This window comes from Bos grunniens, chromosome 9 (genome assembly GCF_055505025.1).
Source record: "Bos grunniens cultivar Pamir isolate PY7600 chromosome 9, Bosgru_T2T1.0, whole genome shotgun sequence".
Lineage (NCBI taxonomy): Eukaryota > Metazoa > Chordata > Mammalia > Artiodactyla > Bovidae > Bos > Bos grunniens.
The window spans coordinates 61,347,901-61,363,828 of NC_141173.1; the positions used below are offsets into that span (position 1 = coordinate 61,347,901).

Sequence of the window (15,928 nt, forward strand, 5' to 3'; positions counted from 1 at the left end):
CTCTACATCTTACATAAAGATTCTCACCTTTTAATAACTAGACTATAAAATGTTAAAGATGTATATTGCAGTCCCTTGAGCAACCAATTATAAAAACCACTGCAGAAAGGTATAACCAAAAAGCTAATTTGTAAATCAGAATGAAATTCTAAAATACATTCAAATACTTGAAAAAGGCAAGAAAATCAGAAAGGAAAAAAACTGATGAGACAAACTAAACTTTTAAAATGATAGGTCTAAATCCAATCACAGCAATAAAGGACATTATTGTAGTAACTGATAAAACTGGTATAAAGATGGCAGACTAAATAAAATTATAGAATTAGTGTTAAATTTACTGAAATTGATGATTATGCTGTCTTTATGTAAGAAAACCAACTTTTGCTCGTGAAATATACACTGAAGTATTTGGATGTAAGGTACCATAATGTATACAACTGGTTATCAAATAGGTCAGGGAAAAAACTGTGTGTATGTATGTGTATAAATTAAAAAGTATGTGCACAGTGTTAAAGCCACAGGCATAGGTAAAAGGCTCCTTTCATGTTCTTATTCTTGCAACTTTTCTATAAGTCTGAAACTACAGATATAATAGAAGACAAGTACAAAAATGTTATAGGAATAAAAATGTTTGTGAAATTGTTAACTAGTAAAAATAAAAATGTACACTGTGTATCTGACTATCAAACAATGTATGCATGTGGACAAAAACTTGAGAGAGCAATATACAGAAATGAAAACAGCTATTTCCAGCAAATGAGAATAACAAAATAGTTTTGTCCTTCAAAATAAGAGTTACAGTTGTGATACTTATGAATTAAATCAAAAGTAAAGGTGGTCATTATATTATACTTTCCATTTTTTAATTGGTTTAGAATTTTTCAAAGAAAAAATATTGTAAGACAAATATATAGCAGCATAACAATTTGAAAAAACATCAGCAAAAATAATTAAATGACACCAAAAAACAAATAATGCTATCCAGAGTGGTTATGACGGCCATATTCCATGTGAATCTATTCATGTCTATGGATATTATTTTTTTAAACATATTTTTCCTCATAGTTCAGTTAGCAAAGAATCTGCCTGGAATTAGACCTGGGGTCGATCCCTGTGGCAGGAAGATCCCCTGGAGAAGGAACTGGCAAACCACTCCAGTATTCTTTGCCCGGAGAATCTGATGGACAGAGGAGTTTGGCAGGCTACAGTCCATGGGGTCCAAGAGTCAGACATGATTTAGTGACTAAATCACCATCAAGCAAAAATGGAATTCTACTAGACATGTTTTACAAGTGCCCTTTTCATTCTATAGCATTCATAATTCTGATCAATAAATATACAACTATATCCTCAAAAAATTTAATGAGATTGTCATAGCATAATTAAGACCAAAGAACTAAAATGTTATGTCAGGATTTGGAAGTTTAAAATCTGTATATTACTAAAAATATTTCCATTTTATGAGCTTATTTTACTATTAGGTCTTGGCTATCTTTTTCAAACTAATAATCTATTTGTGACTATTAATTCTTCCCAAAACAACAATAAGCAAGTACCACTCCATTTACTGGAAATATCAATTTCAAGAGTAACAAGTATCTATCATATATACACACACACACACACACACACACACACACACATATATATATATATATATATAGAAGTATATATATGGTATATGTGTGTGTGTGGATATATATATAAACACATACACATACACCTTATCAGTGAAAGCACCAAGTCCTAACCATTGGACCACCAGGGAATTCCCCTTGTTCACTGTTCAGTCACTCAGTCATGCCCGACTCTCTGTGACCCCATGGACTGCAGCACACCAGGCCTCCCTGTCCTTCAGTTTCCCAGAGTTTGCTCAAACTCATGTCCATTGAGTCGATAATGCCATTCCAACCATCTTATCCTGCCGCCCACTTCTCCTCCTGCCCTTAATCTTTCCCAGCATCAGGGTCTTTTCCAATGAGTTGGCTCTTTGCATCAGGTGACCAAAGTATTGGCACTTCAGGATCAAGTCCTTCCAAAGAATATTCAGGGTTGACTTTCTGTGGGATTGACTAGTTTGATCTCCTTGTTGTCCAAGGGACTCTCAAGAGTATTCTAAAGCACCACAGTTTGAAAGCATCAATTCTTCAGCACTCAGCCTTCTTTATGGTCCAACTTTCACATCTGTACATGACTACTGGAAAAACCATAGCTTTGACTAGATGGACCTTGGTCGGCAAAGTGATGTCTCTGCTTTTTAATATACTGTCTAGGTTTGTCAGGCTTCCCAGGTGGCTTAATGGTAAAGAATCCGCCTGCAACACAGGACAACCAGGAGCTATGTGGGTACGATCCCTGGGTCGGGAAGATCACTGGGAGGAGGAAATGGCAACCCACTCCAGTATTCTTGTTTGGAGAATCCCATGGACAGAGGAGCCTGGTGGGCTACAGTCCATGGTAGTGCAAAAAGTTGAATACAACTGAAGCAACTTAACACGTACACACGTCTAGATTTGTCATAGCTTTTCTTCCAAGAAACAAGTGTCTTTTAATTTAATGGTTACTATCCACAGTGATTTTGGCCCCCCAAAATAGTCTGTCACTATTTCCATTTTTTCTCCATCTGTTTGCATGAAGTGATGGAACTGGATTCCATGATCTTCATTTTTGAGTGTTGAGTTTTAAGCCAGCTTTTTTACTTATATTTTTTCCCTTATATTTTTTAATATGACAATAAAAAATCATTACTGCTTATACTGGCAAAGTTGTTAATTTTATTATATTTAAGAGGCCTGAAAGTATAAAATAAGAAAGTTCTCACTTACTAAGCACTTTCTATTTGCCAAGCACTTCATTGTATTCATTTACATGTGAGGAGAAAAAGTTGATAATGACAGTGTTATCAATGAGAATAAATATATGACTTTATAATTAAATAAATTTAGAAAGACATTTAAAATGAGCTCTTACCAGAAAAGACATCAAATAAACTTGTTCCATCACCATTGTCATCATCTGCTGCCATGATCCTATTTCTTTTTGATAGTCGCCATCTAAGGTATTAAATAAAAATATTCTCCACCGTTAAAATCAACTTCACAATTCAGAGACTAAACTTAGCTTTAAGTTAAAAGATAACTTTCAAATTTGGACACAATGACAGAGTTCACTCTGCTGTTTTTTTTTTTTAATGTCTGGCATTTTCTAAAAGCTAAAACTATAAAACAAAAAATCTTAAATTTGCTGATATGATTAACCCATATCACAAAGTAAACAATGCCAATTTTATAAAGTACACAAAAATATAAATTAACTTTTATACTAAAATAAGCCAACTATCACACTAAGTAAGTGCAAACATGTGGTGAGTTCTGTGGGTCCTCTTAACAAATCATCAAACACGGGGGTAATCTTAGAAATACATGAGGCTCTAGACATACATGTTTTCACCAACAAGGGAGTAAGATGGGCAAACTGCAAAGAGCTTGATACTACACTAGACTGGTAAAGGTGTGGGGAAAATGACATATATGCTCTCATGGGCTTCCCAGGTGGCTCTGTGGTAGAGTCTGCTTGCCAAAACAGGAGACGTGGGTTTGATAACTGAGTAGGGAAGATTCCCTGGAGAAGGAAATGGCAACCCACTCCTAGATTCTTGCCTGGGAAATCCCATGGACAGAGGAGCCTGGCAGGCTACAGTTCATGGGGTTGCAAAAGAATCAGATATGACTTAGCAACTAAACAATGCTCATATATACTCTCATACATAGAGCATATGCTGGTACAAACTCTAAGGAGGTAATCTGGAAACAGCTATCAAGTTTTTAAATGCAATTTAAACAATTTCATGTCTAGTAATTTGCTCTATAGATATATCAAGCACATGATTACAAATATGTATATACAGGAATATTCGATATAGCACGAGACTGGAAGCAACATAAGAATCCAAAGCAGTTTAAAAACATCTTGACTTATCTGACATTCACTAACTTATCTGACTCACAGAAAACTAGTCAATCTAATCACACTAGGACCACAGCCTTGTCTAACTCAATGAAACTAAGCAATGCCCGTGGGGCTACCCAAGACGGGCGGGTCATGGTGGAGAGGTCTGACAGAATGTGGTCCACTGGAGAAGGGAATGGCAAACCACTTCAATATTCTTGCCTTGAGAACCCCATGAACAGTATGAAAAGGCAAAATGATAGGATACGAAAGAGGAACTCCCCAGGTCAGTAGGTGCCCAATATGCTACTGGAGATCAGTGGAGAAATAACTCCAGAAAGAATGAAGGGATGGAGCCAAAGAAAAAACAATATCCAGTTGTGGATGTGACTGGTGATAGAAGCAAGGTCCGATGCTGTAAAGAGCAATATTGCGTAGGAACCTGGGATGTCAGGTCCATGAATCAAGGCAAATTGGAAGTGGTCAAACAAGAGATGGCAAGAGTGAACGTCGACATTCTAGGAATCAGCGAACTAAAATGGACTGGAATGGATGAATTTAACTCAGATGACCATTGTATCTACTACTGAGGGCAGGAATCCCTCAGAAGAAATGAAGTAGCCATCATGGTCAACAAAAGAGTTCGAAATGCAGTACTTGGATGCAATCTCAAAATGATCTCTGTTTGTTTCTAAGGCAAACCATTCAATATCACAGTAATCCAAGTCTACGCCCCAACCAGTAACGCTGAAGAAGCTGAAGTTGAACGGTTTTACGAAGACCTACAAGACCTTTTAGAATTAACACCCAAAAAAGATGTCTTTTTCATTATAGGGGACTGGAATGCAAAAGTAGGAAGTCAAGAAACACCTGGAGTAACAGGCAAATTTGGCCTTGGAATACAGAATGAAGTAGGGCAAAGACTAATAGAGTTTTGCCAAGAAAATGCACTGGTCATAACAAACACCCTCTTCCAACAACACAAGAGAAGACTCTACACATGGACATCACCAGATTGATTATATTCTTTGCAGCCAAAGATGGGAAAGCTCTATACAGTCAACAAAAACAAGACCAGGAGCTGACTGTGGCTCAGATCATCAACTCCTTATTGCCAAATTCAGACTGAAATTGAAGAAAGTAGGGAAAACCACTACACCATTCAGGTATTACCTAAATCAAATCCCTTATGATTATACAGTGGAAGTGAGAAATAGATTTAAGCGACTAGATCTGATAGAGTGCCTGATGAACTATGGACGGAGGTTCATGACATTGTACAGGAGCCAGGGATCAAGACCATCACCATGGAAAAGAAATGCAAAAAAGCAAAATGGCTATCTGGGGAGGCCTTACAAATAGCTGTGAAAAGAAGAGAAGCGAAAAGCAAAGGAGAAAAGGAAAGATATAAGCATCTGAATGCAGAGTTCCAAAGAATAGCAAGAAGAGATAAGAAAACCTTCCTCAGCGATCAATGCAAAGAAATAGAGGAAAACAACAGAATGGGAAAGACTAGAGATCTCTTCAAGAAAATTAGAGATACCAAGGGAACACTTCATGCAAAGATGGGCTCAATAAAGGACAGAAATGGTATGGACCTAACAGAAGCAGAAGATATTAAGAAGAGGTGGCAAGAATACACAGAAGAACTGTACAAAAAAGATCTTCCCGACCCAGATAATCACGATGGTGTGATCACTGACCTAGAGCCAGACATCCTGGAATGTGAAGTCAAGTGGGCCTTGGAAAGCATCAGTACGAACAAAGTTAGTGGAGGTGATGGCATTCCAGATGAGCTAGTTCAAATCCTGAAAGATGATGCTGTGAAAGTGCTGCACTCAATATGCCAGCAAACTTGGAAAACTCAGCAGTGGCCACAGGACTGGAAAAGGTCAGTTTTCATTTCAATCCCAAAGAAGGGCAATGCCAAAGAATGCTCAAACTACCACACAATTGCACTCATCTCACACGCTAGTAAAGTAATGCTCAAAATTCTCCAAGCCAGGCTTCAACAGTACATGAACCGTGAACTTCCAGATATTCAAGCTGGTTTTAGAAAAGGCAGAGGAACCAGAGATCAAATTGCCAACATCCACTGGATCACTGAAAAAGCAAGGGAGTTCCAGAAAAACATCTATTTCTGCTTTATTGACTATGCCAAAGCCTTTGACTGTGTGGATCACAATAAACTGTGGAAACTTCTGAAAGAGATGGGAATACCAGACGACCTGACCTGCCTCTTGAGAAATTTGTATGTAGGTCAGGAAGCAACAGTTAGAATTGGACATGGAACAACAGACTGGTTCCAAACTGGGAAAGGAGTACGTCAAGGCTGTATATTGTCACCCTGCTTATTTAACTTAGATGCAGAGAACATCATGAGAAACGCTGGGCTGGAATCAAGACTGATGGGAGAAATATCAACAACCTCAGATATGCAGATGACACCACCCTTATGGCAGAAAATGAAAAGGAACTAAAAAGCCTCTTGATGAAAGTGAAAGAGGAGAGTGAAAAAGTTGGCTTAAAACTCAACATTCAGAAAACTAAGATCATGGCATCTGGTCCCATCACTTCATGGGAAACAGATGGGGAAACAGTGTCAGACTTTATTTTTTTGGGCTCCAAAATCACTGCAGATGGTGACTGCAGCCATGAAATTAAAAGACGATTACTCCTTGGAAGAAAAGTTATGACCAAACTAGACAGCATATTCAAAAGCAGAGACACTACTTTGCCAACAAAGGTCCGTCTAGTCAAGGCTATGGTTTTTCCTGTGGTCATGTATGGATGTGAGAGTTGGACTGTGAAGAAGGCTGAGCGCCGAAGAATTGATGCTTTTGAACTGTGGTGTTGGAGAAGACTCTTGAGAGTCCCTTGGACTGCAAGGAGATCCAACCAGTTCATCCTAAAGGAGATCAGCCCTGGGATTTCTTTGGAAGGAATGATGCTAAAGCTGAAACTCCAGGACTTTGGCCACCTCATGCAAAGAGTTGACTCATTGGAAAAGACTCTGATGCTGGGAGGGATTGGGGGCAGGAGGAGAAGGGGACGACAGAGGATGAGATGACTGGATGGCATCACTGACTCGATGGACGTGAGTCTCAGTGAACTCCAGGAGTTGGTGATGGACAAGGAGGTCTGGCGTGCTGCAATTCATGGGGTCGCAAAGAGTCGGACACAACTGAGTGACTGAACTGAACTGAACTGATCTGACACTCTCCATTCTGCCTGTAAGGTATATGAATGTTGCCCACAGTCAATGAACTATGGCCACTATGGCTATTTGGGGTTATTAAGGGTACCTGTGCCTGCATACCTCTGCTCTCATCAACTGAGATAACCTACCAACAACCAGGTGCATCTATTTTCAAATCCAATTATGTTTATCTCCTTATTTTTCTAAGTAAAAGTATGATTGTTGTTATTTTAGTCACTAAGTCATGTCTGACTCTTTTCGACCCCATGGACTATAACCTAACAGCCTCCTCTGTCCATGGAACTTCCCAGGCAAGAATACTGGAGTGGGATTACTATTCAGCTATTTACCAGGGAAAACTAGACTGAATGTTCTAGAAAGTCTAAAAGGTGAGAAGCAAGACACTTACAATTGCTGTCAAGTCAAGTGAGGGTGACATAATCCAAAATACTAGAAGAGAAAATCTAGTCTGTACTCAGGTGGACTCAGAAGTATAGAATTTGTTACTCAAATGAAAACAGTCCTGGAAATCCCAAGCAACATCTTCTTGGTGTGCAAGGAAGTCAGAGCTCTAATCACTGGATGTATACTCAAAGGAAAGGTCATGATTCTACCACAAGAGATATAATTTATATATTATGCCTTTAGATAAAATCAAAGTATACGTATATGTTTAATCAACTCTGTTATACCCTGCGCAATAATTACAAAACACAAAAATGGCATAATCACATTTGGCAAGTAACACAACTAACTCTTGGTAAAGCAGCACACAACTGATGGAGAAGAAACTCACAGGTTTCCTGGCAGTAACCTACTACTAGCTGCAAACTGAAGGGAGCATCACTCAATGGCTTTTTTTCCCCACAAAATGGTGACCAATTAATCTGATGACCTGGTTAAACAGATCAAACAGATCAAAGCCTTCACTGCATATCATTTCACAGTTTCAGTTTTTACTATTGGTAGTTATTACTTTAAAAAGAAAAAAAAAGATTCTGCTTGTCTTGGTTATTTAAAATTGGCAAATACAAGAGATCCAAAAAATCCTGAGTTTTTGCCCCTCACCTGTCTTAAACTTTTTTCCTCCAATTGTTTATGGGATCACCGTCTGCAAACCTTACTTTCTAGGCCCCTACCACCAAATAATATATATACATTTAAATTACTTTTAAAATTTAAGAGAAAAGTGATTGCTCATTTATTAGTCACAATAGATGTAGCACTAAGAGATCTTCAAAATTGTCTCTGAGAATTATTTATATATATGTATATACACATAAAGTTAAAGGAACTGTGGGAATTATGATGCCTCTTTATTCCCTATCTACCCTTGTGTGATAATGGAGGTAGGCCCTGAAAATATTTCTCCTTTGCTTACTAGCCCTATGTACAGTTTTGTCAGTAGAGAGTGCTGAAGGGACCCTGGAAAGGAAGGGGGTTTCTCTTCCTACTTTCAGTGTGTCTAGCTGGCCAGGTTCCTGCAGAGCCAGCATTCCCCAGCATTCAATACTTACAGTACACAGCTTCTCCAGCACTAGGTTTCTGCAAGGGCACAATTTTTCTACATGCTTGCCTCCTATACATAAGGCTGCTATTACAATGGACTCCTGCAGGACATAGCTTTCTCCTGCTAGGCTTATGGAGAGGGCAGTTTCTCCAACTCCTGGATCCCACAGCACCCAATAGCATCTAGGGGCTTCCCTATGCAGCTCCTCTGCTAAGTCCAAAGTACTGTCACCAGCAAGGCACTTAGCAATTTCTCCACCATTCAATTAGCCTGGGCCACACTCTTTCCAATGATGGGGAGATGGGTCTTCTCTGGATGGTCTATCTCAACCCTAAAGGTAGTGGCTGATCCTGTATCTGCTACTCCTTCTTTCTTAGGGTTATCTTTAACTCTTTACTAACCAATTCCCAGTTATTCCAACTTGCTGTTAACAATTCTTTCTAATACACTTTCTCTTTCAAAGCTACCATGTGGCTTTTGTCTGATACTTGTAGGCAATCACAACAGAGGTTTTAATACACTCTGCTAATCAAGCAGTTAAAAGAGATTTAAAGATACAGCTCTGAACACAAAATTGACAGATTTGATCTGATGATTTTTATATTACCTACACTAAATTACTACACTTGTATTACTTCCAAGAACATTTATAAAAATGGACAACATATTGTAACAGTGAGTTTCAACAAATTTCAGACATGCTTTTATTAATAAAGTTTGAAATTAACAGTGCATTTTCAAATTTCCCAATTACTTTCAAAAACCACAAACAGAGGGCAAAGAACAAATATTAATGGAAATTGGGAAATACACAGAACTAACAATGTATATACTACAAAACATTTGTGGGATACAACAAAAATACTTTTAGAGGAAAAGTTATAGCATGAAATAAATTTTTAGGAAAAGAATACAAAATATTAATTAGGTCATCCAACTCAACAAAAAGAACAAAGTAAACTGAAAGAAACACATAAAAAACATAAATTAATGAAAAGAAACAACGCTCTAAAGATGAATAAAAATAAATGATAGCTCTTTAAAAGGACAAATCAAATAGACATATACCTAGCAAAACTAATAAAGAAAAAGAAAGAACAAACATTAGGAATAGAAAAGGAGTATGGCCTCACAAGGGCTTCCCCAGTGGTTAAGCAGTAAAGAACATGCCTGCCAATGTAGGAGCTGCAGGAGACTCAGGTTCGATCCCTGGGTCAGGAAGATCCCCTAATGGCAACTCACTCCAGTATCCCTGCCAGGAAAATCCCATGGACAGAGGAGCCTGGCGGGCTACAGTCCATGGGGTCCCAAAGAGTTGGCCACGACTAAGCGACTGAGCACACATGCACAACAGTCTCACACACAGCAGAGATTAAGTTATTAACAAAATGTATTTCAAAGTTCAATCAAACGGATGGCTTTTTAGAAAAACGTAACTTGTCAAAACTGACTAAAGAAGAAACCGAAAATATGAACACATTTTAAAATAATTCAATACAGTAGTTAATCTGGGATGATTAAATAATGATTAAATAGTTCAATACAATAATCTACTCATAAAGAAACTTGTAATTCTATCATACCTTCAAAGAAGAGATAAAATCTATTCCAGACAACAAATGGGGGGGAAAGGCTGAGAGACAAGATTTGTAAGGTTAGTACAGTCTAGACATCAAAACTGGGCAAAGACAGGACAAAACAGGAAAATTACAAGACAGGAAAACTTTAGGTCCATCTTTCTTATGAACATAGAAACAGTCTTTTAAAAGTATTAGCCAACTGCATCCAGCAAGACATTAAACAAAAAACAAAAACAAAAGTACACTAAGGACAAGTAAGATTTATCCCCCCAAATGGAAGATGGTATAGCATTAAAATCTCAATTAGTATAAGCACTGTCTTCTAGTTGATGAAGTTGCTTCCCACTAGGGTACAAAGTAACAGTTCCGATCTGTTATATATGTATATTGGAATTGAATGATTTAATCAGTGGGTGGTAGTGAGAGCCAGGTTTCTTGCTACTGAAGCAAAAGGTTACAGAAAAGCAAGAGAACATACTAAAAATGACCCCTGTGGTAATAGATGATAGCTGAAGACATCAGTAAGAACATACATTTAACTCAACATAGATACAGATGATTAGACATAATTATAGGTGCATGTATATACATGAGTTAGTAGACACACATGTATTGATATTTCTTTGCTCCACCAGCAAAGGAGCAATAAGCACACATAATATCCATACCTTGGATTCTGACACTCTTCTCCATTAACCTGGACCAGAGAATTCCCTGAAAACTTTCTTTTGCCACGTAAGGCAACATATTCATAGGTTCCTAAGATTAGAACATGGACATATTGGTGAATCCATTACTTGGCCTAACACACTGAGACTGATGTTTAAATTGTAGCTTGTTTTAATTAACTTAAGAGTTAAAGAGGGGGTTCCCTGGTGGTCCAGTGGTTAGGACTCCACACTTCCATCACTGGGGGCACGGGGGCTCAATCCCTAGTTGGGGAACTAAGATCCCTCAAGCTGTATAGCATGGCCAAGAAAAAAAAAAAAAGTTAAATGGCCATATGTGGCTAGAGGTTGCTGTACTGGATAGCAGTTAGAGAGAACATGAGCAACCTGAAAGCAGAGATCAAGTTTTAAAAATCTATATTCTCAGCACTTAATATACAAATATGAAAATAAAGGTGTGCTGAATAAACAAGGAAATCAACCAAAAGACCCTTAACCAAAATATATCTATATCCGTTAACTAAAGCTCATGGTTTATTCACTGGCTCTCACTCAAAAGACTACTTATCTTATTCATCATGAAAAGCTCACAGGGAAGACTTCACAGAGCTGTAGTTACAATTTAATAACACATAACTAGTTCTAAATGCTATTGGGCCGTTGTAAAAATTATCTGAATACTCTTCTAAGGTGACAAGCTCCTGGACATCAGTCTTCTTTTCTACAACTGCAAAGCAAAGTCTGGATTCAACATCTGATGGGCAAACACAAAGAAGTTGAGATGGAGAGCAAGAGCAGCTACAAAAAACAGGGATACCAAATCAGACTCCTCTGCTGCTCCTTCAGTGCCTGAAAACTAGGAACTGTCTGTACTAAAATACAAACCAGGAGTCAGCAATAAGATGCTAAAGTTAATAGATACATTCCTATAAGTCCAAGCTCACCAAGTCCAAAACAAAACCAAAAAAAAAATCTTTCCATCAACATCTGTCACCTCCTGATATCACTGTTTCTTTGAGTACCATCCCTACTGATGCTTCTCCCTTTTTCTTTGTTCTTGCTGAAGAAATTTGTTTCAGCCTCCACTATAGCTACCTAGTTATCTTCGCTCTCCAAACACATGCTACCCACAATTGTTGAGTTAGTTCTTCCAAAGCAATCCTGTTCATCTCATTTCCTGCTCAAAAACTTCGTATTACTTCCCAACACCTACTGAATAAAGTCAACACAGACACTGGCACCTCCACTTCTGACCCTCTCATTCACTACCCCAAGATTTCCAAAATCCCAAGGTTCAGTGAAACTGGACTCCTGCGTGCAAACACACTTCCTGACAACATCTATCAATAAGTTCACAAGCAAGCCACAGAATAGAATGTGAGAACTGAGGTTTTAGAAAGTCTGGTGAAATACTTGGACTTCTTCAACCATAGAGTGAGGGAACCACTAAAAGCTTTTAAGGCCAAGAAATATAATGATCAAATCTGAATTTCAAAGAAAAAATCTGCATTTCAGACATTCAACTCTAGCAAGAAGAGTATTGAAAATATTAGTAGCAAGGCAGATAGCAAAGGCTATTATAACATACAGTAGACAATGAGGGGTGACTAAGTTATTAACAGTGGAAATAAAGATTAGAAGCAGACCTCAGAGATTTCAGTGCCAGAATCAAAAAGATTTAAGGAAAAATGTATTCAAGTATCAGGCTTCCCAGACGGAGCTAGTGGTAAAGATCCCCACCTGCCATTGCAGGAGACATAAGAGATGTAGGTTCAATCCCTGGGTCAGGAAGATCCCCTGGAGTAGGAAATGGCAATCCACGCCAGTATTCTTGCCTGGAGAGTCCCATGGACAGAAGAGCCTGGAGGGCTACAGTCCACAGAGTCGCACTGAGTCAAACACGACTGAAGCAACTTAGCACGCAAGCACCTATTCAAGTACCCAATATTGCCCATTTCAAAACCACAGCCTGAGCTGTCTTTTCAAAATGCAAATATGATCATGTTCCCTCCGTTTAAAACTCTTCAGTGCTTCCAGCTGATCCTGGTTAGAAAACAAATTTGTCACAGTTCTGCTTACAAAGCCCTGAGTGAGCCAGCCTCTGCCCTCCTCTAAGTGTTGTGTGCTGTGTGCCCAGTCGCTTCAGCCATGTCTGACTCTACTCGACCCTATGGACTGCAGCCTGCCAGGCTCCCCTGTCCATAGGATTCCCCAGGCAAGAATACTGGAGTAGGTTGCTATTCCCTTCTCCAGGACATCATTCTGACCCAGAGACCGAACCAGGGTCTCCTGCGCTGCAGGCGGATTCTTTACCACTGAGCCACTGGGGAAGCTGCAGTGTTAGTCTGCATCATTCTCCCCCATTCTCCAGGAGTCTGTGCTCTGATCATAAGGGCCTTCCTTCAGCTCCCAGAACACAGTCTGTTCCTACCACCACAGGGCCTCAGTAGGGAGTACTCTTTTCTCACTGTGCTTCACTCAATTCCTCTTGATACTGTGACTTAAGGGCTTTCCCAGTGGCTCAGCAGTAAAGAATCCACCTGCAATGCAAGAGATGCAGGAAGACTCCTGACAGCCTACACTCCACGAGGTGGCAAAGAGTCAGACACGACTCAACCCACCCCAGGGATCGAACCTGGGTCTCCTGCATTGCAGGCAGATCTTCACTGTCAAAATCAACAGGGAAGACCCTGTTAAATTTAACCATCTGTTAAATATTTTTATAACACTGTGTCCTTTCTCTACATGGCCTCTCTTCAGTTTATGATTACATTTTTGTGGGACTGCTAGAGAAATATCTGTCTCATCCACTAGACTATACGCTTCACCAAGACCAGGCCCTGGTCTGTTCTGTTTACCATTGTACCCCCAGCTCTCAACATACAGCCTGACAGGTTGGTAGGTAATAAAAAAAATACTTGCTGAAATAATCAAAATCCCAATTTGCAAAAGACAACTCTTCAGTTCCTAGCTTCCGTAACAAGGTAGTCATGCTTTCAACTGAAATGGAGAACCAAAGAAGACATGTTGAATTATCTGTAGGACATTCAGGACAAGATGTCTAAAAAGTATATAGCACAGAAGACAAGACATAATTGCTACTATTTAGAAACGCTGGGCTGGAGGAAGCACAAGATGGAATCAAGATTGCCGGGAGAAATATCAATAACCTCAGATATGCAGATGACACCACCATTATGGCAGAAAGTGAAGAACTAAGGAGCCTCTTGATGAAAGTGAGAGAGAGTGAAAAAGTTGGCTTAAAGCTCAACATTCAGAAAACTAAGATCATGGCATCCGGACCCATCACTTCATAGCAAATAGATGGGGAAACACTGCAAACAGTAGCTGACTTTATTTTGGGGGGCTCCAAAATCACTGCAGATGCTGACTGCAGCCATGAAATTAAAAGACGCTTACCACTTGGAAAGAAAGTTATGACCAACCTAGACAGCATATTAAAAAGCAGAGACACTACTTTGTCAACAAAGGTCTGTCTAGTCAAGGCTATGGTTTTTCCAGTAGTCATGTATGGATTTGAGAGTTGGACTATAAAGAAAGCTGAGCGCCGAAGAATTGATGCTTTTGAACTGTGGTGTTGGAGAAGACTCTTGAGAGTCCCTTGGACTGCAAGGAGATCCAACCAGTTCATCCTAAAGGAGATCAGTCCTGGGTGTTCATTGGAAGGACTGACGTTGAAGCTGAAACTCCAATACTTTGGCCACCTGATGCAAAGAGCTGACTCATTTGAAAAGACCCTGATGCTGGGAAAGATTGAGGGCAGGAAGAGAAGGGGATGACAGAGGATGAGATGGTTGGATGACATCACCAACTCAACGGACATGGGTTTTTGGGTAGACTCAACCCAAGTCACAGTTGGTGGATAGGGAAGCCTGGCATGCCGCAGTTCATGGGGTCACAAAGAGTCGGACACAACTGAGCTGAACTGAACTGAACAATAGCCAAGATTAGAAACTATCCAAATGTCCATTGACAAGTGAGTGGATAAAAAAGATGTGGTATATATACACAATGGAATACTACTCAGCCATAAAAAAAGAATGAAATATTGCTATCTTCAGCACCATGGCTAGCCCAAAACATTGTTATATTGAGTGAAGTCAGAAACAGTAAGACAAATACCATATGAGATCATTTACATGTAGAATCTAAAATATGACACAGATTAACTTATTCACAAAACAGAAAGATTCACAGACACAGAAAACAAGTTTATAGTTATCAAAGGGGAAAAGGAGTGGGGGGAAGGGATAAATGAGGAGTTTGGGTTAGCAGATACAAACTACTACATATGAAATAGATAAACCATAAGGTCCTATAGCACAGCAAGCTATATTCAGTATCCTGTAATGAACCATAATGAAAAATAACATGATAAAGAATATATAGAGTAAAAGAATGTATAAAACTGAATCACTTTGCTGTATACCAGAAACTAACACAACATTGTAAAGCAACTATACTTCATCAATTAAAAAGACATAACTACCCTAGCTGAGATCACCCTTGAAGTTATAAAGACCAGTGATTCTCTTGAAAAGGAAGACAGGAAACAGAAGACGAGGAATTACGTATCAGTATCTCTTGGGAAGAAGGATTTTTCACATTTGCTCTCATCTTTCTCCAAATGAGTGTCTCAATATACAAAGAGAATTGTTTCTGATAGGAGAGTTGCACCAAAGTGTAGAAGCAAACTTTTTAAAGTTGAGAACCATGATGATGAAAGAAAAGCATTGCAAGCTCACTCATAATCTTTTGAGGAACAATCCCAATGAATTCAGATGTGAAGGCAAAGCAGATGAGAGAAGGATCACCTAGCCTTTTGTGATAGGATGTCTTCAAGAGACAGTCTGAAGGAGGTTTCCTTTAAGAAAAAAAAAATCAAGGGAATGAAATAAACATTTGTAGAGAAAAACAAACATATATGTAGACAAAGAGTCAGGGGAGAGGGAAAGGGTATTTTTAGGCTCACAGCAAAGGCTTAATCTAATACAGCAAGATC

At 39.0% G+C, this 15,928-nt stretch overlaps 1 protein-coding gene across 9 annotated transcripts in view; it reads right to left on the reverse strand.

The window, feature by feature from the left end:
- Positions 1–15,928, reverse strand: part of CASP8AP2 (caspase 8 associated protein 2) — a 35,073-nt gene that overhangs the window by 17,364 nt on the left and 1,781 nt on the right. For all 9 annotated transcript variants that reach the window (XM_086317719.1, XM_086317717.1, XM_086317713.1 and 6 more), the window contains one exon: positions 2,971–3,053. In XM_086317719.1, the coding sequence (XP_086173845.1) occupies positions 2,971–3,025 (55 nt within the window). In that variant the 5' untranslated portion in view covers positions 3,026–3,053. The remainder of the gene's footprint in view (positions 1–2,970; positions 3,054–15,928) is intronic.